At 45.3% G+C, this 26,633-nt stretch overlaps 1 protein-coding gene and 1 long non-coding RNA gene across 3 annotated transcripts in view; both read left to right on the forward strand.

Annotated features, from left to right (window-relative positions):
• The first annotated feature begins 386 nt into the window (after positions 1-386).
• Positions 387-18,400, forward strand: LOC143441749 (uncharacterized). The gene is made up of 3 exons (XR_013109408.1): positions 387-582; positions 15,051-15,201; positions 17,491-18,400. It is a non-coding gene; the product is annotated as an uncharacterized LOC143441749 (long non-coding RNA).
• A 1,450-nt stretch (positions 18,401-19,850) lies between these two features.
• Lrmda (leucine rich melanocyte differentiation associated) overlaps positions 19,851-26,633 on the forward strand; it is a 1,001,791-nt gene continuing 995,008 nt past the window's right edge. The window contains exon 1 of one of the 2 annotated variants that reach the window (XR_013109409.1): positions 19,851-20,151. Coding sequence is in view for 1 of the 2 variants with exons in the window: in XM_076931235.1 (XP_076787350.1) it covers positions 20,122-20,151 (30 nt within the window). In the remaining variant the exon portion in view is untranslated. The remainder of the gene's footprint in view (positions 20,152-26,633) is intronic. The other variant, XM_076931235.1, reaches the window with a different exon arrangement.

A 26,633-nucleotide genomic window follows, 5' to 3' on the forward strand; every position in this document is an offset into this window, starting at 1 on the left:
TTAAGTCCTCAAAGCAACTCTCTGAGATAGTTGCCATGAACATCCTGTTTTATAGATAAATTGAGCACAGAGAGGATATATCAACCCTGCCTTTGTCAAGTCTCTTTCTTCTCTTCAGATCCTGGGGGCAAGACTTTTAGGTCTGGGATGTTTGCCTGGTTAACTGTAGGTATTTGGAGTTGAGAGGAGCACTGAGCCAGAGGAATTGTATGGAGAAGTTGAGAGGTGTCACTGGGGTGGTCCCAGTCAGCTACTTGCCTCCTGGAAAAGCTGACCATTGAGCATCTTGGTTTCTTCTCTGAAGTCCCAACCAGGGAGGGCCAGAGAGCTCTTTGGGGCGGGGGCGGGGCGGAGTAAAGCAGAGGCTGGGGACAGACACAGTTGCCTGGCATGCAATAAACAGAAGCTCAGTCCTCAGCACAAAGTAGATGTGGTCTATTCCTGTAATCTCAGCATCTGGGCTGGAAGCAGCATTCACGGGACCCTGTATAAACAACAACAAAACAAAACAACAATAACAATAACAAAACTCCCCAACAGCAGCAGCAACAACAGCAGCAACAGACAAGAGCAACGACAAAGGTGTGTCTGGAAGCTGAGGGGCTTGTTTCTCTTTTAAAAAACATTTGTGGGTTCCAGCTGTTCTTAGCACCACTCTCATGGCTGACCTGATCTGGCTTCCCTGGTCCCTCACTCGTCCTGGGCTTCCACTACCCCTGGCTTTCTTTTGATTGCTCTTACAGGCCAGGCTACTTCCCACCTCAAGGGCTTTGCTGATGCCTTCTGTCCTCTCCATCTGGCTCCCTCTTCCTTTCCTTAGATCTTCAACTACAGGCCACTTCTCATGCACACTCCCATCTCTGTGACCTCAGCTGTAACAGGGTGTTCTGTGGAGAGTTTGTCTTCTCCCCAGGATGGTAAACTCAGGCAGAGCCTGGAACCCTTTCTTCCACGGAAAGAAGATAAATAAAAATAAACTCAGTGACGTCGATTGAATAGATATTATATCTCAGGTTCACTGCACTTCGAGAGGGGCACCATGAAGTCTTTGAACATCCCAAGATATTCTCGGTTTAGAGAGGGGGAAACAACACGAATCTCATGAGAAATATGATACCTTGATCTTTATATTGTAAATATCAATTAAGTAGAAGCTGGAGAAGTTGAAGAGGAGTAACGCCTTGCTTGGACTTTCAAAGTGGAAGATGTGCTGATTGACAGGCTGCAGGAGGAAACATGCCCCTCCTCATGACCATTCCTCCCAGTTCAGGCATGTACACATCAAGATGCTGAGACTCTACTGGACAAGCTGCCCATCCTGGTTGCCTCCTTCCTTGCGGCCCTCTTTACATATGGTAACCTTTGTCAGTCCTTTGCTGCTGTGATAGCCAGCTCATTCTCCTGCCTAGCCTCAGACTCTTGCCCTTCTAATCCATCTGTCACACCTGCCTGGTTAATTTTCTTAGGTACATCATTCCCTTGATCAGAAACCTGTGACGACTCCCCATTGTCCATGCACAACGCTTAACTCTTCAGAAAAAAAATACAGTTTCAGATTAGTTATAGAAAGCTTTAAGTTGTACTTCAAAGGTATGTATGTTCATATCAGTCAGGAAAATACTCAAAAATATAAAAATAAAGGAGAAATAAAAAGATTGCCCCACTTCCTCTCCATTTTCCACTTAGTTTCTTGAGGTAAGTATCCAGTGCTAGCTAGTTTTGAGTATACCTTTTTAAATGGTGTGTGTGTGTGTGTGTATGTGTGTGTGTGTATGTGTGTGTGTAGGGGGCTCAGGTTCTGGGATCATAGACAGAGGCCTTGTATAGTCTGTTAAGTACCTTACTTACCCCATGAGCTACAGCCTCAGCCATTACTTAAAAAGATACATTTATCTATTTTTTTTTTTTTTGCTGTGTGCATACACTTACATATACATGCATACACATGCCACAGGACCTGTATGGGGGTCAGAGGATAATTTTTAATAATAAATTCTTTCCTCCTATCACATGAGTTCTGGTGATGAAGCATAGGTCTCCAGGCTTAGCAGCAAGAACTTTACCCACTGAACCATTTCACTGTCCACCCTAGCTTTACTTTCTTTGAGACATGGTTTCTTTATATAAGTCAGACTGGCCTCCTCGGGGTCCTTTGAGTTAGGCTCCCTGGTTCTGGTTAACTTGTTTTTAAGCTTCACAATAATATATACAAAATATAAATGCATAGAAATATCTGTATTATTTTAAAGCTACTTCTTTAATGTTAATTTTTATTTATTTTTCCATTTTATGTGCATCGGCATTTTGCCTGCATATATGTCTGTGTGAGGATGTCAGATCTTGGAGTTACAGTCAGTTATGAGCTGCCATGTGGGTGTTGAGATTTGAACCTAGTTCCGCTGGAAGAGCAGTCAGTGCTCTTAACTGCTGAGTCATCTCTCCAGCCCCATATATACATATACATGTGTATGTATATGTGTATGTATATGTATGTATATATGTACTATATATACACTTATATATATATACATGTAGTGCTTATTCAACCATTCTACCATCAATGCACAAATAGATTGCTGCCATGTTTCTTTAATTAGTAAAATTTTGTGCCTATATTATTGCAGCCAGTTATTTTATTTTTGTAGGATAAATTACCAAATTACAATAGTCTACACAAAAGCCAAATTAAATTTCTTTGTTCTCACTACATGTCATGTGTTATTCTTTTCTTCTTTCCTTCCCCCTTCCTTTCTCTTTCCTTCCTTCCTTCCTTCCTTCCTTCCTTTCTTCCTTCCTTCCTTCCTTCCTTTCTTCCTTCCTCCTCTTCCTCCTCTTCCTCCTCTTCCTCCTTCTTTTGAGACAGGGTGTTTCTGAGTAGCCTTGACTGTTCTAGACCTCACTCACTCTGTTGGTCAGGCTGGCCTTGAACACAGAGATTCCCCTTGTCTCTGCCTCCTAAGTACTAAGATTAAAGTCATACATCACCACTGTCCAGTCCCTGTATTTTTTCTACCTCTGTCTCCACTTGCTGAAATGGCCCTTGTCCCCATGCTCAACCAACTTCTAATCCTGCAGTGATCAAATCCAGTACTAACTATGCTTTTGCTTCCTCTTTTCTTCTCTCCTCAACAGTATAATGATGTGTCAGGTCCAGGAAGTAGTTTATATCAGTGTAGAACAATCATAACAATCCTGTCTCTTTCCTAACTGTCTTTGCAGCTAGGGATGGCCAAGAGACCATCTTCTTGTGGTAACTGGGGATCAGGTGGCCAAGCAGGAGAGGAATGTTGGGAAATACTCTTGTGTCATCATCCAAGGGAATGTTGCAAATGATCCGGCCCATCTCTCACTTTCTGTTCTCTCTTTCATGAACTTGAACCAAACATCTAGAGCAGTAGCCACCATGACCACAAGGAAAAGTCCAAGTGAACAGCAGAGCAAGCCTCGGTACTGTTGTCACTGGATCGTGAAGCCATCTTCAGTTTTCCCCCCAAATCTTCCTTAGGGGAAGAAAGTCTCTACTTTAGCCAGTGAAAATCTAGGGTTTTTATATTTTCATAAAAATACTGTATTATGTCTTAGGGTTTCATTGCTGTGAAGGGACACCATGACCATGGCAACTCTTAAAAGGAAACCATTTAATTGGAGCTGGCCATTATTATTATTATTATTATTATTATTATTATTATTATTATTATTGTGGGAAATCCATTATTATCATGGTGGGAAGCATGGCAGCATGCAGGCAGTCATGGTGCTGGAGAAGCTGAGAGTTCTGCATCTTGATCTGCAGGCAACAGGAGATATGAGCCATACTAGGTGTTGTTTGAACATATGAGACGTTAAAGCCTGCCTCCACAGTGACACACTTCCTCCAACAAGGCCATGCTTACTTCAACAGGGTCACACTTTCTAATAGTGCACTCCCTAAAGGACAAGCATCCAAAGACATGAGTCAGTGGGAGCCAAACCTATTTAAACCAGCACATTAACCTTCCCACTTAGAAATTCTCTCCAGTGGTGTTAGGCCATGGGGTTACCAGCACATTGATCAAAAAAGGTGTTGGAAACCTATCTTGGAGACTCTCCTTCATGGGTGAGGTGAGGGTTAGGATGAGAAATTTCTCCCATAGTCTCTGGTAGGTAGTGCTGTTCTGGGGGAGGCTTAAGGATGTATGGCCTTATTGTTGGAGGAAATGTGTCACTCTGATGGCAGGATTTGGAAGTTTAATGAGTCAAGCCCTTTCCAGTTTTCTCAGCTCTCTGCTTGTGGTTCAAGATGTGAGTTCTCAGCTTGCTACTTCAGCCACCATGCCTGCTGCTCCCCAACCAGGATGGACTCAACCCTCTGGAGCTATAAGCCACAAATAAACCTTTCCCTCTATAAATTGCCTTGGTCATGGTGTTTATTGCAGGAATAGAAAAATAACTAATACAGATGGATTTTGAAATAGCCTCAGAAGCAGACAAGCATTCCTGTGAGATGACTTTGATATTTTAGAATAGTAGTTGAGTGTGAGAAAGCCTTTAATCCAGGGCACTACAGTGAAGTAGTTAGTTCATATGGACACTGCTAGTTCTCTTTTCTTTGACTTTCAAGTGTTTGAAACCTTTTCCTGTTTGTTGGAAACTGGGGTCTGCTCTACGTACTGACACGGGATGTGAGAAACACCGCATTTACCTTCTTCCTGCCCTAGCAGCTGAGTCCCCACCAGTAGGACCCCCTACCTGGGTCTTTGATTCTGAAATAGGAGAACAGAGGATTAAGAATCATTTGGAAACCCTTGTCAGAAGCACTGAACCTAAGACAATGGCAGTGATGGCATTGGGAGGCAGAGTGCAGAGGACAGATCCTGCCCTCCATGTAATAATGGTTCAGGCAGTGGCCTAACTGAACTTGTACAGTATCATGGCCATCTCCATCTCCAGTCCTATCCATTGCCAGTTCCTATTTACAGTGACACACCCACTCCTACAGGTCACGCCCACTCCAACAAGGCCACTCCTGCCTATGTCCTTGCGTGGGTTGCTGGTCTTCTTTCTAGTTCCATGAACTTCTTGATAGCCTTGTAGTTGTCTCTTCCTCCTTTTCTTCTTCCTCTTCCTCTTCCTCCTCTTCTTCCTCCTTTTCCTCCTCCTCCTCCTTCTCCTCCTGTTCCTCTTTCCCTTGAACTGTTCAGAGTTAGTCTTTGTTACTCACAACCAACAGTGTCAACTGATTTGTCACAGTCTGGCCTACTGGGTGCTTTCTAAACAGGCCTGATGGTTATTAGATTGTACTGTGAGTGCCATCAAGCAGTGTGACCAAATGCCTCCAACCTAGCCTGGGGATGATCTCAAGTGAAAAATGTTATATTCAGCTCAGGTTCTGCTGAGCCATGTGAGAGAATCATGCTGAATGGCTTTATTGCATTCAAATACCCATGGTGTCCCACGCACTATTCGGGATAGGTTCAGGACACTACCCTGCCTACATCTTACCAAAGCCCTCAGTGGAGAGAATTCTTAACCTTACCCTCTTTGCAAAAATATACAACATCTCTCCTCTTTACTTCCATCTCTCTCTGGATGGCACACAATACGTCCGACTGTGGTTTCTAAGCATCAAGAGACACTGCCAAGATCAACCATTCTAGATAACCAACTCTGAGTCTTCCCAAAGAGCTCAGGATGCACAGTGTTGGTGGAATGTCCTCTTCTGTGGACCCTGCTCAGAGCCCAGCATCTATCTCTTCTTCCACATGAGCTCATCATGAGCTTCATTCAGCCTGTGTGACAAGCTCCGAGTCCAACTGCTTCAGTCTGAAAGGTAGCATCATTATGACTTCATTTACTAGGTGTGTGGCCAGGTGAGGGGTTTGACCTCTGAACTTTCCGTTTCCTCCTCTGCAAAATGAGAGTACTAACGCTCTCCACTTCATACAGTCAGTGGGGAAATGAGAAAGGAGCACTGTGCTTGGCATGTGGGAAGCGCTCACGGTGGCCATTATTGTGAGCATTTGCTCTTTCTGACCTCTGAACCCTTGGAGTCCTGTCTGTGCTTCTTGTCTGGCTCTTAATTATCTACTAGTTAATGATAACTTTTATTAGCTATTTAAATTCTCCTAGTTTAATTTTGGGCTCTCTGTGTGTGTGTGTGTGTTCAACTTTCTAATTAGATCTTGAATTTCTCTAGGCTTGAGCCTAGATGCAGATGTGTTCATTATAGCCTCAAAACTGACTAGCAGCGGGCTAAGTAGAAAGCAGGCATTAATTAATAAACACTTATTAAAATGAGTTGTAAAATGTCTAACAACTGGAATAGTCCTTTCACAACCAGACTCTCCCTTAATCCCTTAATCCCCAACACTACCCTGTGAGGCATATACTGTTATGCCCACTTTGCAGATAAGGAAACTTAGGCTTCTGGGGGGTAAAATCACTTGCCCCTTATAGTCTCCAAACAACCCCCTTTCAGAAATTCTCTAAATGCTTCCTTCTTGAGCTCCATGCACTTTCTCTTCCAGTCCACTCAGCATCTCTGTCAGCTCTGATCTTTGTCCATGGGGAAGGATGATAGTGATAGAATATTCAGTCTGAAGAGCTGGCTATGAAGAGGCAAGTACCTGCCACCTCTACAGCAGGCTGACAGAGCATCTGTGGGACCACTGATCCTCTCTGGGATTGGGCTGTGGGTGACTCTAACTTGCTTCTTGCTTACCCACTGTTTCTGCCACAAACATGCATTGCCTCTAAGAACAGGGAGCCAATGATGGGACTTTGCTTTATTTACTTGTTTAAAGGAAAGGAAGATACAGACCTCTTAGGTACATCTTGCTGGAGTAAAAAAAAAAGTGCCTGGACACCTATTGGAAGGAAGCAAACCACCCCTTGCTTTCAGCCAGGTGGAAAGGGCCCCTTTCCTGGAACCTATTAGTCACAGGTTTGAAATGCTGGGGTGGGTTGGAGAAGAAGTGACGGGTGTGGGGTGGGAATTTGGGGAGTCTTTTATTCCCTGCATCTCAAAGGCTGTCAGGCTGTTGAGGGGTGGAAATGACTGGTAATTAGTGAGCCTTCCCTGCTGCATACACTAAAGACACTTCGCAGTCTCTGTGACCTCTGCGCCCGGTGAGGCTTTGTTATGTAGATATTCTTAATTGGGTGAGTCACTTACTGCAAACAGCCTAGGCAAGAACATTGTGGGCTATGTTGCTGTGAGGCTTCAAACCCGGGCCTCCAACAGATGCTTGGAGGTAGGTGTGAGAGCTGTTGGTGCTGTCATCCAAGGTTCTGAGGTAAATTTATGTCTCCCCAGAAGGAAGACATAATCTCACAGCATGGAAGTCTGTACAGTATGCCTTGGGTGTCTTTAGGGTGGAAAATGACATCCAGTGGCCTCCCCTTCGCTGTCTTTCCCTTCTTCCTTAGTTTATTGATCACCTATTCTGGGCAGGTGATCAATAGATTTCAAAAGGATTCCCTATATTCAAGGGTTGACCACCTCATTGGGAGGCCAGGAACAGACATCAATGCAGAGGCAACCACTTAATAGCCAATATCAAAGTAAAGGGGGCATTGATAGGGAATTTTAGACCCTATCAATCACTGGAGGAGTCACTTACAGCTTGGTCCATTGCAGAAAACTTGTCCATGGGTGTGATAGTTTGAATGTAATTGGCCCCGTAGGCTCATGGATAGTGGTACTATTAGGAGGTGTGACCTTATTGGAATAGGTGTGGCCTTGTTGGAGGAAATGTGTCACTTTGGAGGTGGGCTTTGAGGTCTCATATATGTTCAAGTCACACCCAGTGATATATGTTCTCCATCTGCTGCCTGTGGATCAAGATGTAGAACTTCCTGCTCCTCCAGCACCATGTCTGCCTGTATACTGTCATACTTCCTACCATGATAACAATGGACTAAGCCTCTGAAACTGTAAGACAGCTCCAGTTTTCCTTTGTAAGAGTTGGTGTGGTCATGGTGTCTCTTCACAACAATGGAAACTCTAAGGCAATGGGTGAGGAGGGTCTTGGGAGGGCCTCCCATGAGAGTAAGTCCTAGAAGATGGAGACATTGTCAGGTCATTGTCATACCCAGAGTTGTGACCCCAGCGTTCTGATCTTAGCTTACTCATTAAAGGAGCACAAAGTAACATGGGAGTGACCCACAGGGTCCCATCTGCTGCTTCTTCCAGAGGAGGACACAATGAATGTGACATAAAAATCATCATGTTCCTAGCAGGGCTCATCACTCCATCTCTGCCCCTAAAAATTAAAGCAAGACGACACTATGTTTGCAGACATCCCCCAGTAAGCTCCTCTCAGTTTTCTCCCTTCAGCCCTCGTGGCTCTTCACAGGAGGTAGAATATGTTCCGAGAGGACATTTCCATGACCCCTCTCCTCATCTAAACATCCTCTACAAACTGATGGCCCTGAAGCACGAATGTCATCATTCCTGCCCCAACATCGTCCTCTGAGCTAGACCCACAGAGTTGTCTCCAGTCTGGTCCCTGCCTACCTCTTTTGCTATCTATATTGTCAAGGTCACCATGACTCCTATGTTGTTCATTCCTAGGTCAAGATCCCTTGATCTTGAGCACTCCAGACATAGCTTATCATTCCCCCTTACTTCCTTAACGTTTTAATTATGAAGATGTCAAGTTTATGAGAAAATTTAAGACAGCGGAATCCCTCTGCTCACCCAGAGTCCCCAGTTGTCACTGCCATGTTCTCTGTTACCTTTCCCACTGAACTATCTTAATGCTGTATGGATTTTGATGTGTAGCCCTAATTTCTTCACATTGCATATTCCAGGCCAAAGGATAGTTTCTTTAAAAGCTATGGTACAATTCGCACAAGTAAGAAAATCAATGTTAACTCAGTATCATCAATCATATTTTCAAACTGTTCAGATTTAAATGTTCCCAGTTGTCTGTGAAATGCTCTTGTAAGCTTTTTATCTCCAGTCCCACTGTTCAGTCAGAAATCAGGCATCGTGCATGGCTTCTTCCCCCCACCCCCCACCCCCCACCCAAGGTCTCATAGCCCTGGCTGACATGGAACTCATGATGTAGCCTAAGCTACCCTCAACTTATGATATTCTAGTGTCAGCGTCCCGAGTGCTGGGGTGACAGATGTGTGCCTGGTGAGAAGCTATGCTGTATCTTCAGCTCATTTCGTCTCCCAGACTCTTCTATCCCCCAACCCCATTTGCTTTTTGGACAGCCCAGTCCAGATCTGTCGTGAAATACTCTACTTTCTGCATTTGTTGTTTTGGTTCAACATTTCGGCAGGAATAGCATACAAGGACTCTGTGAGCACACAGCCCATCTGATCACATCAGAATCTGAGATGCTAGGCCATTGGAGATGCTGTGTGTTTATTGTAGTAGTAACAGAGAGATTGTTCCACTGGCAAGAAGTCCATGCCATGTAACTTATAAGTAGTCACCTGTCATGTGATGCTCAAGCCCTCGTGAATGCCACAGTCATGTAGTGCTTCTGCCAGCCCCTCATGACCCTTGTCTGCACAGCAGTGACATTCCCATTCTCCTTTTTGGCCCCTTATTGACTTAAGAGTTCTCAACCTGCTTTTGGCCTTCCTTCCCTCTTTTGTTATCTCTCAGGTTCTGTAGTGTTCCCTTAACCCTCCTGACTTGTGGCTCCTGGTGTGCACCAGGGCCCAGGCTTCCTATTCCCCACTCCTCTTTTGGGGCTTTATATGCCAAATAAAGCTGCGGGCACTCATGTTTCTAATTCTACTCCAAATACATCTCCCAAACTTTGTGACAATCTCCAACCTTCAGTTTTGCCTCTCCACTTAAAGTCTCAAAGTCATGTCAAATATGTCAGGTCCAGAATTAATACTGCAATCCCGTCTCTCTGCCCAATGGTGTCCCTCCAGCTCACTGGGACAGCTCTACCCTGTGACAGTTGTTCAGCTCCAAATCTCGGAGTCACCTTTACTTCAATGTTTTTTTATACTATTCTTGTCCAAGCCATCAGCAAATTCAGTTGTTATCATCTTTAAAGGTGGCCTGGCGATATGCACTGCCCACAGGATTCCTGTGATAGCCTGCTGTTTAGTCCCCCTGATCCTGTCCTTCTCTCTCTATGGTCACAGTCACCACAGCAGCCAAAGAAATCTTCAGCAAATGCAAGTGAGTTGGTCATGTTGGTCCACTGCTCGGGCCACTCCTCAGCTGAAGCAGAACTCCTCAACTTAGGTTAGTGTTTCTGGTCTTATACATCAGTGCCCAGTGCACCCCACCTCATGATGTCATGTGCCACTTCCCTTTCACTCACTTCAGCTATTCTGATATCTCTCCAAACTCTTCAGATGCTCTTCTGCCTCAGGGTAGGCCTTTGATTCTTCCATTCCTCTTGTGGGGACCCCTCCTCCCCAACCCTGTGTCCATGTGACTCTCCCCCTACTTCCTACAGTGTCTGCTCCAGTCTCTCTTTCAGTGGAGACTTCTTGGTCATCTCATCTCATGCTTCCTGACACATGCTCTATTATTGTCCAGAACATGCCTCACCACCAAGTGAGACTGCTTATTAGCCATTGAAAATAAGCTCTCCACAGTTAGAAGCTTGGTTTTCCTTACTAGTCCATCACCAGGGTTTAAGTTAATGTTAGGCACATAGTAGGCAAAATATATGTATCTGTATATTGCATGTATATGTATATTATATGTACATTATATGTATCATATATATTATATGCATTATATATTATGTACATATATATGTATATAATATTCAAAAGCAATATATATTTTTAAAAATATTTGGAAGAAAGGAATTGAGTGTGTGTGCATGTGTATGTGTGTGTGCGCATGTGTTTGAGACATTTTCATGTAGCTTAGGTTAGCTGAGGCTGGTCCTGAACCTTTGGTCTTCATATATTCACCTCCTGTGCTGGAATTGCAGGTGTGTGCTACCACACCCTGCTTCAAATTGTATTATTAATTTCATTATCATTTGAAGTATCATTTGAAGTATCAAATGATAATTTCATTATCATTTGAAGCATTGCCAATTCTTAACTTGCTCATATTCTTAACTCATATTCTTAAATCGTCAGCCTCATGAATTACTGGGTCCATAGGCACATGCGCTGAGCCTGGCTAATACATAGTTTTTGAATAAATGAAGAGACTGACTCTCCAATACCGCACCACAAACTATAAATCCTCATGGTTTTAATGAAGTAGTGGCAATCTAACATGTCCACATTCTATACTGGTCGCTAGTAGCCAATGCAATGTAGTGAGAAGGACCACTTGGTGTGCCTAGGGCTGGAATTCAGGATGGGGATAGTAGCCACTAGAGAACAGGGACTTGAGGCTAGTGTGGCCTATGATCTTTACACGGCTATGTGTGTCTAAGCTGTGTCTGTGAGATCTGTGGTGCAGCCATGTGTAAGGACTGGCACCTCAGGATTTCCCTTCTCAAGTATACTCCAGGCCGTCCACAGGACAACAGAGGCTGTCTCACCCACCTTAGCTTCAGCTCTGTGGTTTCCAGGCCTCATCCCACCTATGCTTTGGAATCAAAAAGCACATTAAACCCTGATGTAGCCGCCCAAGCTTCTCTTCTTTTTGGAACATACATTTATCTATCTATCTATCTATCTATCTATCTATCTATCTATCTATCTATCTATCTATCTCTGTGTGTGTCACAGCACTCTTTTTATTTATTTATGTGTGTATATGTGGGTATGTCAGAGTACAACTCTCTCATTCTACTATGTGGGTCTCAGGGGTTGAACTCAGGTCATCAGGCTTGGGAACAAGTACCCTTACCCACTGAACTATCTTGTCAGTCCTGGGCTTCTCCTCCTGTTGGCTGGGATGATGTTCTTTGAAGCACTTCAGTTCCGGTTTATTACTCATAATTTTTAGTATTGTCGACTTGACAAGCTATAGAGTCTCTTAGAAGACAAGCTTTTGAGCCTGTGAGGAACTTCCTAGATTAGGCTAGTTGAAGTGGGAGGATCCAAATGTGGACAGCACTGAACTATAGGTTGGGGTCCTGGACCAAACATAAAAAACAAAAGCGAGCCGAGTAGTCTGAATATCACAGTTGATCTCTTTTTGCTTCTGACCACGGATACAATGTTACCAGCTGCCTCAAGCTCTTGCAGTCACTTGTGGTCAGAACTTCCCTATAGTGATGGACTGACCCCTCAAACTGTGAGCCAAGATACAGCTTCTTTTCACCACTTGAGTCATTTTGGTCAGGCATTTTGTCCTAGCCACGAGGCAGGTAACTAACACCCCACTCAAACATAACTAGTAACAGTAAGAAATCAGGCACAGCTTTGTGCTTGCCAGTCTTTCTGTATGGGAGACCTTTCTTCCAGGTCTTTCTGTGGCAGGCCCCAAGTCAAGGTTCTTATTCCATTTCTTCCTTGGAAAAGCCCTTTTCAGGACACCCCACAGCTGCCCAAAGGTTATGCAGGTTGGGTATCACAAAAGACGCTGTCTGAGGCAATGAGTAGAGCTCAAGATGCAGCCAGGTATCATGGGAGAAAGGCTGATTATCAGTGCCATTGACACAGTGCCTAGCCAGCTTACCCACCTCCCACATTTTCATGGTATTTTCATCTTCATAGCCTACATCAGTGTGTCTGAAAGGATGCATTTCACATTCTTGAAATCATGTTATAAGCCTTTTTGGTACCTGCCTCCCTCTGCCATAACCAAAGTCTCACAGGCACAGGCATTAAGAAAAATATCTAAGTGAAGGAGTGGTGGTGCACTGCTTCGGCACCGGCCTCCAGAGGTGACCCCTCATCCTTGCTCTTGCTCTCCCGGTTCGAATCCCACGTTCCCCCCCCCCGCCCCCCCCCCCCCCCCCCCCCCCCCCCCCGTGTGACTCTGCCCGAGTCTCATGGGGAAAAAAAAAGAAAAAGAAAAATATCTAACTTGTTTCTGCTTGTACCCCAGGGCCCAGCAAATAGTAAGCACTTTGTGATATCTGCTAATAAATCTTTTCTTTGTTTTTGGGAAGATAACACATCTATTTACATCATTCTTCGTGGCTATCAGTTTTCTGATATTGTAACAAATTGCAGAGACAATAACTTATAAAGATGAAAGGTTTGTTTTGGCAACTGGTTTTAAGGGTTTCAATCTGTGACTGACCAGCCTTTTGGCTCTTTCCTCTGTGGGGATCATGGCTGGAGAACTTCCCATTAGGCCCCACCTCTTAAAGTTTCTACCACCTTTCAATTATGTTGCACTAGTCACCAAACCTTTAACACACAGGCCTTTCAGAGAACCCCAGATCCAACGTGTAGTACAGTCTTGTTCATCGAGAGATCCCAGGCTCGGGATGGGACTCAGCTGGCAGAGGGTTGGTTTGGCATGCACAAAGCCCAGAGTTGGCTCCTATACTAAATACATGCGACGTGGTAGTTCAGTCTGATAAAATCTCAGGAGGAACAGGAATTCAGCTCCATCCTAAGCTATACAACCAAGTTGGAGACCAGCTACAAAAGACCTTGTCTAAAAAATACAACCCCCCCCCCAAACAACAACAAATTTCCCCCAAACAAGCTCCCAGGCTCCTAAGGTTTGGTTGCACTTGGGGAAAGTTCAGTTGCATAATTTTTATGGATTCCCACTACTTAGTGACAAAGGTGGATGCCATACCCAGGCCAGAGTGTGACTACAAGGCCAGGCCAGATCCTCCTTTGTCCTCAATCTCTGGATCTGGTGGTTTTAGGTTCAAGACTAAGTTTTATTGCTTTTGCTCAGAGCTTCATAGTCTTGAAAAGTAGGAAGAGAGTTGGAATTAATTTCAGAAAATCCTTCCAGAACTCTCGTGTGTGCATTCTTACTATTGCCATCCATGTATTCTAAAATAATCTTTGTAAATAATTATGAGAATAAATCTCAGGGGCAATTATTTTATTTCCAGAAATCCATTTATTCACCATCAACTCTTTGATGAACGAACAGGAGCACTGGGGAGTGAATACGGTTTGCAAGTAGGCAAGATAAGCAGAGAGAAAATGAATATGCATCCCTCAGAGCTCTAAAAGGAGAGGAAGAACATGAATAGCCATTTCCTTGCAGATAGAACTTCAAAAATGTTATTTCTGATGCATCAGTGTGGGGCTCTGGGTGAGGAAAATGGTTTCAGCATGACAAGCAGCGATTAGATGTGAAATGGTACCTTCAAGTCCTCCTCAGCCTGTGCCAGTGGGTTGCAGGAGGAAGCTGGTTTCTCAGTCGTGATGGGGACAGCTGCTTGCTCATTTGCTGGCTGTGCTGGGCAAGTCTCTTCTAGTCTCCAGACCGTGGTTCTCAACCTGTGGGTCGTGAACCCTTTGAGGGTCGAATATTAGATATCCTGCATATCAGATATTTAAGTTACAATTCACAACAGTAGCAAAATTGCAGTTACAAAGTAGCAATGAAATAATTTTATGGTTGGGGGAGGGGGTTTCACCACAACATGAGAAACTGTATTAAAGGGTCACAGCATTAGGGAGGTTGAGAACCACTTTTCAGACTTTGATTTCCTGAGAGAGTAGTTGGAGTCGATGATTTATCCCCCTCCCTCCTTCCTTCCTCTTTTCCTTCCTCTCTGCTTTCCATTCTTCTCTCTCCCTTCTCTCTCTCTTTCTTTCTTTCTCTCTCTCTTTCTTTCTTTCTTTCTTTCTTTCTTTCTTTCTTTCTTTCTTTCTTTCCTTCTTTCTTTCTTCCTTTCTTTCACATTCCTTTCCAAGACACAGACTCACACTTTGGTTTGGAACTCACTATGTAGCCCAGACCAGCCTTAACATTATGGTGATCCTCTTGACTCAGCCCCCCAAGCTGAACATGGGGATTGCACTTTGGAGCGCTGACTTGGACATTTACAAATCCTAATTACAGGAGGGGGAAGGAGACCTGCTTCCTGAACTTACCCTTAAATTCTGTGAATTTAACTGAGGATCTGAGGAGTCCATCCCCAACTTCTAGACCATAGAACCTCTGTAACTGGGGTTCTTCCAGTACCCCCCCCCCCACTGGAAATAGACAATTGATACGGATTTTCTTGTTTCTGTTCTAGTTTCCTTGCCAAAGTCTAGTTTGAGTCTCTTTCTTCTGAAGCACAGACGACTCACCTCCTAAGCCAGGGGAGACTTGAGTAGCCTGCAAGCTCCAGGCAAAGAGACCAAAGCTGGATTCTCAGAATCTGTTAAAGCTACGCTAAATGAAGGGTAGGTGGTGAGTGCAGTGTGAGTGGCCAAGTCTCTTTTCCCTGTTCCTTCTATATCAGCCTCTCTCTGTTTCTTATTTTATTTTATTTATTTTGAGACTAGGGTCTTACTATGTAGCTCTGGCTGGCCTTGAACTTACTACATGGACTAGGCTAGCCTCAAACTTACAGAGTTTTGCCTCCCTTTAACTCTTTTGTGTTGGCATTAAATGCATGTGCCGTCAGGTTCGCCTTCTTCTTTCTTATTTTTAGCTGCAAAAGTAGTACGTTCATGTCACAAATATAGAAGAGAAGGCAGAAGCCCCTCCCACTTCACCTTCCCCAGACTCTCTTCCCTTTCCTCTGCTGTTTGCATTTGGATAGGAAAACAACTACGTAATAATTTTGTATTCTGAGATAGGGTTTTACTCTGTAGCTCTGGCTAACATTTGTGATCTCCCTGCTACTGCAGCCTCCAAAGCATCAAATTATAGACATGTATTGAGTCTGGCTCCCACAGAACTTCATAAGAACTAGGGCTGTGGAGATAGTTCCTTGGGCAAATTGCCTCCTGTGTTTGGATTCCTAGCACCCACATAAAAGCTGGTCTGGTCAGCATGTGGATCAATAGGTAACCCCAGTGTTGGGGCAGGGGTACACGGATAGGTGGATCCCTGGAGATCACAGACCAGCCAGCTGAGCTCAGTCTCAAGGTACTCCAGGTTCAGATGAAGACCTTGTTTCAGAGAACAAGATACCTGAAGGGGACACTGAATGTCAGTCATGCATGTACACTTGTATGTACATGTGTGCACATCCACATATGTATGTACACTACATATACACACACATGCAACAACAACATCACCAACAAAAGCCCAAACCCATTAAAACCTAAAGTGAAGGTGAATAGAGTAACAGGAAACAGTAATGAACTAGCGTTTGTAGGCGTCCCCAAGCCAGATATTGTGATGGCACACAATACACTTAAGATATTTGTTGTTCTCACTGAGGAACACTGGAAAGCTCTGGGAGCATCTACCACCATTATCAAGGAGCATTCCATAGGCACATGTCTGGTTGTTCGTTCAAAGCTGAAATCTCAGTGTAGAGAGCCCGAACCAGAGGCTGGCACATGGAGAGTGATGGCTACTCATCCTCCACTTCCTTGAAAGCAAGGAGGCCTGGCTGGAGACAATGTGGAGAGTCTCAGAACCGGCTCGGCCCTGCTCTCTGTTGCTAAGGCACAATCTGAAGATTTAAGGAATCAGTTCCTGTTTGGCTGGTCCTGGCTGACCCCAACATCAACTCCTTTGACTGGAAATAAACAGGATCTTCCTTTGTGTCCTCGGGAATGCAACGGAGAAGGAACTCCAAAGGGAAAGGGTCTTTTCTGCCAAGGACTATCAACAAGGATGACAGTGGGAGCTCAGTGTTGACTTCTTCCTCTAGGGTGGCAAGGGAAGTGCCCTCGTGTGTGCCAACCCTTCTCTCTCCTGATGAGCTCCATTAGAGGCCAGAATCACAGTCCCAGAGGGCCCGGCCATGTTTGGTTTGGATTTCTATTCTGTGGGCCTCGTGTGTGCATTTACACATACTGGGCTACACACCTTCAATGGGGGTTCAGAAAACATAATCACAGTGACAGCATCTCTTATTGATACAGGATTGCAGATGTCCCTTGGGCAAGCTGGAAAGTTTATTCTGAAGGGTGTATGTGACTTGAGAATGTCCCCAGTGAGGGTGAAAGGGAGCCTGCGACTCTCATTACAGAACAGGGTAATGAGATTCAAGAGGAACCCCAATACTTGCATGAGCCTCCCTTTTCTTTCAGTGCTCCTGGGGCCAGAGTGGAGTTGGTCCATCCAGAAGCCTCAACAGGACTCGTGTTCCTTGTCCATTTTTATAAACCCCTTGCATTCTGGCTCATGTTTACTGTCTTTTCTGAAAAAAAGAGGATTACTATTTACTTTCAATTTTTTTTTTTTGTTTAGCCAAAGGGGAGCAGAAGGGTGTCTCCCTCTTCCCTCTCCATCTTCTTTGGTCTAGGAAGACAGGATCTTGTGTCTCTTCATCTCCACCTCTTTCCTGCTTCTCCTTGTCCTCTCTCCTATTGTTCTTCTGTTCCGCAGATCAATGCCCAGAAGCTAATGGGCAAGAGCAGAGGTCAGTCCCCTTGTTTTTGCATAGGCTTCTATGAGTCACCTCTGCCTAAGATGTTTCTAGTCAGGTTGAGGTATGAGGTGGTAGGGGGTGGGGAGGGACAGAATGTCACAACTGTCGCAGTACTGAACTATTTCTTCCCTTTCAGGCAGGAAACCCAAGCAGAGAGACACTGTATTGGAGAGCCTGGACCCTGCACTGGATGTAGGAGGGGAACAACTGTCCTGGGGGCACCAGGCCTTGGGAGGCTCTCTGGAAAGAAGCTTTCTGGTTTTGCCTGTCACTTGAAGCATTTCTGGGCATCCCCTAAAGTAAATACAGTCTGACTGCATTTCCACAGCTCCAGTTGGCTGTGGCCACTCTTCCTATGGGACAAGTGTAAAAGAGAGGAGAGGCAGGCTAGCCTCCAGAGGTCAGCCCTGCACATCAACAGGCTGCCATCCTAGTCTGCCTGCCTAACGATGTGCTAGGAGCAGGGCTGTGTGGACAGAACAAAATTCCTGACCACAGTCACAGTTGTCACCATCAGAGGCATAGCCAGTGACTTCTAAGTGTTGCTTAGACACAGGAGACAAAGACAACCAAAGCCCCCTGACCATTTTCCCCATAAGGAGGTGGCAGCCACAATTATCTGTGGTCCTGCTGAGCTGCGGTACCTGCCCTGAGAGTGAGACCAGGACTCAGCCTTTCCTTATCTAGTTGAATGATATTGACATCCATCTGTGAGGAGGGCAGAACAGACAAGTCAGGGCAGGGGTCAGAAAGTGATACTCCACAGCACAGGGCTCTGGCAGGCTGAGCATTTAGAATTAAAGGAGAAAGGGGGAGGGTGGTGAGATGGTTCAGTTGCTAAAGGTGACTACTGTCAAGCCCAAGGACCCGAGTTAGTTCTCCTAGACCTATGCAGTAGGAGAGAACCAACTTATGAAAGCTATAGTCCTCCTCTTCATGTGCATGTATATATGTTATAATGGGACACACACACACACACACACAATGTAATAATAATTTAAAAAATAAAGGGGAAGGCTGCAGCCCAGCCTCTGAATCAATCTTTACCTGACTGTCTCCTGCTCTTCTGTCTCCAGCACCTTTTCTCTCTAGAAATGGGTCATAGAAGCAAAGACTCCTCATCCCCAAGGTGGGTCCTGGGAAGCAGAGCCCCTCTTTCCCTGAGCAAGACTTACACCCTAGAGATCCTACTGGAAGCCATCTTTCTGGGTGAGAGCTGGTCAGTCATAAAGAAGCTCTCTCGAGTGAGTTGCCTGATGGAGACAGTCCTTAGATCCTGATCCCAGAAGGGTCCTGGAGGGCTCCCTGGAGGAAGGGGTACTCGCCTGGCTTTTCCCTCCAACGTTCACACTCAACAACACACTCTTTTGTCCATCACATTCCTGTTCAGCTGACTCAGCTTCTTCCGGTCTAAGCTGTATCTTTGTGCACACATGCACACACACACACACACACACACACACACACACACACACACACACACGAACATGTACACTATGTTCTCTGAGACAGGGTCTTGCTATGTAGCCCCATCTAGTCTCCAGTTGAGATATTGCCTCAGCCTCTCCAGTGCTGCGATTACAGGCCTGTGGTTTCCTATCCACTGCATCTTCATTTCTGAAGGCTCCTCTACCATGGAAAACTTTGATTAAATGCACTTTTCTCTTGCTAACGTGTCTCTTGCTCTAGGCATATCAGCCATGACCCTTATGATAGGCAAGGACTGGCATCATACCCCTTATCCTTAGAGTGGAGGTGGGAAGGCAAGAGAAGGCAAGGAGAAGGTTCCAGAGGGAAATCTGGAGTGTGGGAGCTACCAGTCTTGGATTGGATTTCCCAGTCAGGAGGTGACAATGGCCACTTCTTACTTCTGGAGGGGGAGGTGGAAGGGGCGTGTGTGTGTGTGTGTGTGTGTGTGTGTGTGTGTGTGTGTGTGTGTGTACTGTGTGTGTGTTTAAGCTCACTGTGCACTGCCACAGACAGAATTAATAGCATTGATTCTTACACATGTCTCTTCCCTTGGAGAAGAATAGGAATAGGAGGATCCTGAGATTTGGAGACATTACCAATATTCCTGCCTTAAGCTTCATTACTGTCAGCTGCTGGGGTGGTGATGGGCCCAGTGAGGGCGTGTGAAGAGAGTAGGGGTCTTAGGACCAGCCAGCACTGTAAGGGGAAATTCAACTTTCCCTTGCAGCCTTCTGTCTAACAAGTGGAAGCTCCATCCCATCAGGAGGCCCATTCTAACACTTTTTAGACAGTAGTGGGGACTCTGAGAGAGGAAGCCCCTCCTTCCAGCAGTTGAGGGCGGTTATGTAACCTAGATTGTGAAATTCTGGGAAGGCCCAGTTCTGAGCCGGGAACTAACAGCGGCTCTGATGACACGTCTATGATGGGGACCCCCTTAACCCCACCCTGAAGCCTTAGTCTGATAAATGCAATAAAGTTCTGGGCATTGGATTCTGGAGGGGGCACCTCTTGGGGAGCAGGGACGGGGCAGGAAATGTGCAGGAGAGAGGAGTAGTCGCGTGGGGTTCCCACGCTGGGTGCAGCGCAGCGGACCACCCGCTGCCAGCTGCCGGGCAGTGGAAGTTCACGTGCACCGGGTTGAGCCAGCCAGCAGCAGCAGCAGCGGCAGCGCTGCTGCGCATAGTTCTTGGTGGCCGACCAGCGCCTAGGGCTTCCGCTGGTCAGCTGACCGCCTAGTGCGGAACTGCACCGCCTGCTACCCTGCTCAGTGCCGCCCGCCTGCTGGGTCCGCGCCACCATGGCTGGGCTCATGGTCAGTGGAACTCAAGTAAGTCGGTCCAAGTGAGCCCTGTCTAGTCCCGGGATCCAGTTGGGGATGGGAGGGACAGCGGGGCACGGATCTCCAAGGCTTAACGTGAGTGCCCTTGCCCTGGGATGTCGCGTGTGCAGGTGATGTGTGCCCAGTGCCCACACTTCCTCCAAGTTGAAGAGGTCAGACCCTTCTTTGATCCTGGCACACTCTGTAGTGGTGTGGTAAGCAGTTGAGATCCCCCAACTCTCTCTGTCCCTAGAGTCACACTGATCAACACTTAGGGACTAACTTCTCCACGAGACCCACTGCTGCTGGCTCATATTTTTCAGGGTCCACCAAAAGCGTTTCAGTTTCTTCTTCCACAATGCGTGTTTTAAAAGAACTTTTGGGGTGTAAGAAAACTGTTTTAATATGCAACCGTTTAGCTGTTGATACCAAGGCAATTGTATAGAAGATCAGATACATTTACATCGAGGAAAGAGGAAAGGGGGGTCCATGACAGCAAAGAGCACGGAGTCACCTGAGCCACAATAAAAACCACAACTTGTCATCTCCCGGGGCTGGAGGAGCTCTCTTCAGAATAATCTTCCTTTTCAAGGCTGGTGGAGGCCCAGCGCGTGTTACAGTTTTACTTCATCTAGGACTTCTTGAAAAGGTGTCACTAGGGCATGGTAAGACATCTAGCAGTGCTTGTTTTCAGTGAGGTCTCTGGTGTTCGGAAAGAACACCACTAGGCCCTGTATCTGCTGAAAAAAAAAACCAACCAAGGTTTCTCTTTTGCTTTTCCTCTCATGAAGCCAGCACTGTCTTTGCAAAGTTCTTCTCTACCCTGGGGAAACTAGGGGTGAAAGCTCTCCCTCTAGGTGCAGAGAATCAGAGATAAGGGAGTGGTTCCTCCTCAGAGGCCTAAGAATTTTACAAATGGGAAACACAAGCCTGCTGGGTGCACCCTACCAAACGAAACTACTCCATTTTTTTTTTTTTTTTTTTAAAGAAATGGTAGTTCATTCCTCAACTGAAGTCATTTATTGAGTGACTACTACGCACCAGGCACGCTGCAGGTGTTGATGGAAACGAGCTGAAATACCATTTCTCTGCTGCCCCTATTGACCTAATCTCTCAGGATCGCTGGCTCTGCCTGGAGCCTCAGGCAGGCACAAGTCCAGAGTTCAGAAGTGAGCCTGCCAGGCTGCTGTCAGCCTGTGCAGAGTGGCCAGAAAATGAGGATCCTATTCTGAGCCAGGTTAAAGGGGGCTTCTGGGAGTGAGTTTGACTTCCTAGAAAGAGGGGTGCGTGCGTGGGAAGGGTGTCCTGTCCTTCATGCATCTACCTAAGAGGCAGGGTTCACCTCCTGCATACTGTGGTCTCTGCATTTTGGGTCCCAGCATTCTTTGTGCGAAGTTTCTTCCATGTTCCTAGAGAACTTGACAGCGAGGTTGAAACTTCCCAAGACTTCCTTTTTCTTATCTTGTCCTCCTCAAGACTTGATGTTTCCGGTACCCCTAATGGAGCCTGCTTCACGGGGCTCAGGGTCATCTGCTGACTTGTGGGTAAGACGTTTTTTTGATCCCTGCCCAGTACTTCAAGATAAATTACTGGGAGGAGCTAGGAAGGCTCCGGAGTGCCTCGGGGCATTGCTATCTTCTTTCCTACACCATCTGGCTCTGGGGCTACACTGTTTGCTAGCATCCACTCCACACAAGCTATAACAGAACCCACTGTGAGAGGTAGCACCTTGAATGTTCACAATTCCAACAGGCAGTTCCTTTTTTGAAAAATACCCATTTAATAGGATGCAATATAATATTTCAATACATGTATATAATGTGTAATGATCAGAAGAATAGGACTGGTGTATCTATTATAGTAAATACTTATCATTTAGTGGCTTGTGCTAGAGGCTTTCTGCCCTCTCTGCTGGCTGTTTTGAAACATACAATTCACAGTGGTTATCACCCATTGCTACTGTGTATTATAGAACATTAGAAGATATTCCTTTTAACCTCGTACCAGTTAAAATTCCAGTAAACCACTATTCTATTTTCAGGTAGATATTTTATTAATTAATTAATTTGGTGCTGGAACTCTAATCCAGGACTGTCACATGCTAAGCAAGCATGCTACCACTGAGTGACATCTCCAGCCCTAGATCCTTCTTTTAAAAAAATCTTTAAAATGATTTACTTTGAGCTGTTTGTGTGGTACACACCTTTAATCCCAGCATTTTGGAGTCAGAAGCAGGTAAATCTTTGTGAGTTTGGGGCCAGCCTGGTCTACAGAATGAGTTTCAGTACAGCAGCCAGGGCTATTATAGAGAAACTCTGTCTTGAAAAAACAAACAAACAAACAAACAAAACAAAACAAAAGGAGAGAACTGATTTCAATAGGTTGTACTATACATGCATGGTCACACACACACACACACACACACACACACACACACACACCCCTGTGTGTGCCCAAGAAAACCGGAAGGGTACATCACATATTGTGTTGGTTAGGTTTTGTCAACTTGACACAAGCTAGAGTCATCTGAGAAGAGGGAGCCTCATAGGGAAAATGTCCCCATCAGATTGGCCTGTAGGCAAGCCATGGAAAGCAAGCCAATATTTGGAGTTCCTGCTTGGTCTCTGCTTCACTTCCTGCCTCCAGGTTCCCCCCCCCTTGCCTTCCTTTCCTCAGTGGACAGTGACCTGGAATATTCAATCCAAGTAAACCCTTTCCTCCTCGAGTTGCTTTTGGTTAGTGGTTAGAAGCAGAAGGTCATCCTTGGGTACACTGTGAACTCCAGACCAACCTGAGATGCCTGTGACTCTCTGAACAAAGAAAACAATATAAAGCAGACTATGACAGATCTCCTGGAGCTGGAGTCACAGGCAGTTGTGAGCAACCAGACATGGGTGCTGGGAACAGAACTTGTGTCCTCTGGAAGAGCAGTAAGTGTTCTCAACAGTTGAGCTATTTCTCTAGCTTACTCTACCCTGACTCTTCTTAAAGGGGGAGAAAACCTCCTGAGAAGCCCAAGAGATGGGTTATCATTTTCATTATAATGTAACTGAAATATCCAAGCATAAAATTGGATGTAACTTTTTCAGTACTTAGAGAACATATATCCTAAATAATGGAATGAATTAAGTGCAAGGGCAAGAGCTCAATAAAAATTTAAAGAACGATTTAAAGAGATGGCTAGTGATATTTGTTTGATGCTATATTGGTGTTCCTGGGGCCACCATGGGCTGATGGCTGGTGTGGGCCACCGTGGGCTGACATGCAAGTGGGACAGTTGATGCTATCCCTTCCCTTTTCTCTGTTAAATCTTTTTATTCATCTTGGGCCTGACCTCATTTGGCTTTTCTTGGCTTGAGTGCTTCATTTATATTCAACACAACACCTTCCCTTTTTCCATTAACGTATGACAGCTACAGTTTGTGGCTTGGATACAATCACAGACATAAACGCAAACTTAAAATTTGGGCACTGAAATCTTAGGCTCAAGAAATAATGAAAATAACCAATCCCCTCCATGCAGATATTGATCTGAACAACAGCTATTGATTAGGTGAGTGCTTTTCATATGCTATTTTAGTTCTGTTATACAAGTACAATGGGGACAACACTGCCTGATCCCAAAGGCTATTCCTTGAGGATGCAACAGATAACTGGACTGCACAGGGCTTGCATTTATTAAGTGTCATTGTGCTATCGAAACTGCTCTTGGTGGTAGTTGATGATTGTACTGGATAAGTTCAAAAAAGAGGAAGCAGAGGCTGAGAGTCACTCGGTTGGTCCAGCACCTGCTTAGCATGCACAAGGCCCTGGGTTTAACCCAGGCAGGAAGAGCAGAAGCTGAAGGTCATCCTTGGGTACATAGTGAACTCTGGGCCAGCCTGAGATACATGTGACTCTCTGAATGAAGAAAACAAAAGAGAACAGGTTCCAGGTCACTGTGACATATTCAAGGAAAGAGCTAACAGATAGCAACACTGGTGCTCGAAAATGGACCTGGACAAGGCTTCTGGTGAGAGTCACTAACCTGGTAATAGACAGGGGTGGTGGATGGAGTGGGTGCATGTGATGTGGTGGTAGTGTGTGTGTGTGTGTCCCAGGGAATCTACCCCCAATCTGGTGACTAACAACACATTAGAAAGGCCCTAGAAGCAACTGTCCTGAGGGTAAGCACTCTATGGTCCCTACATTGGGAAGTGCTTATTCACAATTTAGAACTTATCAGGCTCTATTTGTCTCATGTTATGTTGAGAGGACTGTGGAGTTCTTCCCTATGTGGAAGTTGAGATTTGACAAGCTGGGTCCGCACTAGATCTAACCCTTGCCTAGTCTCTGAGGACAGGGCTCAGTGTCTCTATTTAAGACTAAGAGTATCTGCTTCGGATATCACAGAAATCTTATGTGTTGATGGCACAAAATGGCGGTGGCATATGCTGGGTTTTTGAGGGAGCCCCATGGACCTGGAGGGTTAATGTGAACCCACAGAACACGTTAGAGATTGAGACCAAGCCTAGTGGATTTATTGGGACCTTATAGCCTTAGTCTCTCCTTGGCGTATGATTTTCATCTCAGCATGGAAGCAGAACTTACTTTATTAAACTAAATGCTGCAGAAAATGAATCTAATATAGAAAGGGAACAGATTGCTTGATTGATGCAAGATCCCATTATTACTTCTCCTCCTTCTCCTCCTCCTCCCCCTCCTCTTCCTTCTCCTCCCCCTCTTCTTCCTCCTCCTCCTCTTCCCCCTCCTCCTCCTCTTCCTCCTCTTCCTCCTCCTCCTCCTCCTCCTCCTTCTTCTTCATTGTTATCTTCCTGAGTCAAAATTATTTTATTGGGCCATTAAGATAATTCAGTGGGCAAAAGCAGTTGCTACCAAGCCTGATTTTGATCCTGGGGACCTATGTGTTGGAAGGAGAGAACTTCACGTTGCCTTCTGTCTACTAAGTATGTACCATGGTGCACACATGTACACACACATACACACACATGAGTGAGAGAAAATAGACACCTGTTAAAAATTAAAAATTATTTTGTTGAGGTTATTGCTCCCCCTTTTTTTCTCTTAGAGGTGTACAAAACAGGGGTCTGGCTATGCTTCACAGGCTGGCTTTGAACAAATTAAGTTTCCCAGGCAACTGCTTTGCCTGTGTTGAGATTATAGGTGTGCAGTGTGATCAGTTATAAGTCACCTGTCTTTCTGCCACTTCTCATCTCTCTTTGTCTCTTCCTGGAATGAAATTGCTGAAGGACAGTGAATGGGAAGACAGAAAATATGAGACATTGTGTTGCCAGCATTTGTCATCATATAGGAGGAGAGGGGTGTCTTAGAGAAGGAGGGTGCTGAGGTGCTTGTGATGTCATGGGAACACTCTGCTTTGTAGTTCTGAGATGGCTGGTTATGTTATGGCTGATGGCTCAGCCCAATATCTCAGGATGTTTGATGACTGCCACATTTTCTTCCCTGTTAAGAGACAAAGTGCTCTGGGGACCTGTTGGTCATCACAAGACATCTTTGTATGTCAGCATAGAAGGTAAATTTGTAGGGAGACAGGACCAGGGTTATAGCCATACGAAGGGCCTGAGTGTCTACCTATGGTTTGAAAGTAGTGTAGTTCAGTAACATTGTATGTCTATGTACCTCTTGGTCATGCTTTTCTGCCTGCAGCCTGTATAATATATCTGTAAAAATGGATTCCCAAACTGGGTGGTTAGTGTAGAGAGCAGGGCCCCTGAAGGTCTTCTCAAAAGTTCTAGGATCAAATTTTTTAGGCCTTTTAATATTTGAAAATATACACGAGCTGCTTAAATGATTACATAGAACAAGACAAAAATAAAAAGAATGCTGAAGGAAGCAAAAGGCTTACCAAAAACTCTCTGAACATGGACGTACATACATGCTATGTGTGCTGCCGGGGAAGATGTACCCTTAGCGGCAATGGTGGCCTGAGTTATGGGGGTAACCAACCGCTGGACTGAGTTTCCATGGGAAGAAACTCATGCCTGGCATTGTAAATGTGGCCAAGAATCCAAGGTTGGTGAGAACCCCAGGGATGAACCTACTACTGCTATTTTGTTAAATGGACATACTATCAAGTGGGCCTCCAAATTCATACTGTTAAACCATAGCTTAATTCAGCTTTCCTATCTCACCAGAGAGGTTTCTGTGTGCAGTTAGAGATGGTTAATGAAGAAACTCACAGCTATTCAAAGTGTAGAGAGTGTCAGTGGCAGGCTAACCTGAGACACTCACATCAGTCTTCTCCAACAATGAAAGAAGTGGGCTAGGAAGACTGTAAGAGCTAGAGCTGGTGGAGGACTGGCGTGACACAGTTGTCTGGACACGACAGGACCATCGGACTTGTGAACATACAGCGGCTATGGTCACCCTCACAAGACCTAGGCAAAATCAAGTCATGGAGCAGGGCAAAAACACACAGGCAAAACCATTTAAATAGAAAGCGGCTTCCTGATGTAAAACCTTAGAAATGC

The sequence above is a fragment of the Arvicanthis niloticus genome, chromosome 3 (genome assembly GCF_011762505.2).
Source record: "Arvicanthis niloticus isolate mArvNil1 chromosome 3, mArvNil1.pat.X, whole genome shotgun sequence".
In the NCBI taxonomy this organism is placed as follows: Eukaryota; Metazoa; Chordata; class Mammalia; order Rodentia; family Muridae; genus Arvicanthis; species Arvicanthis niloticus.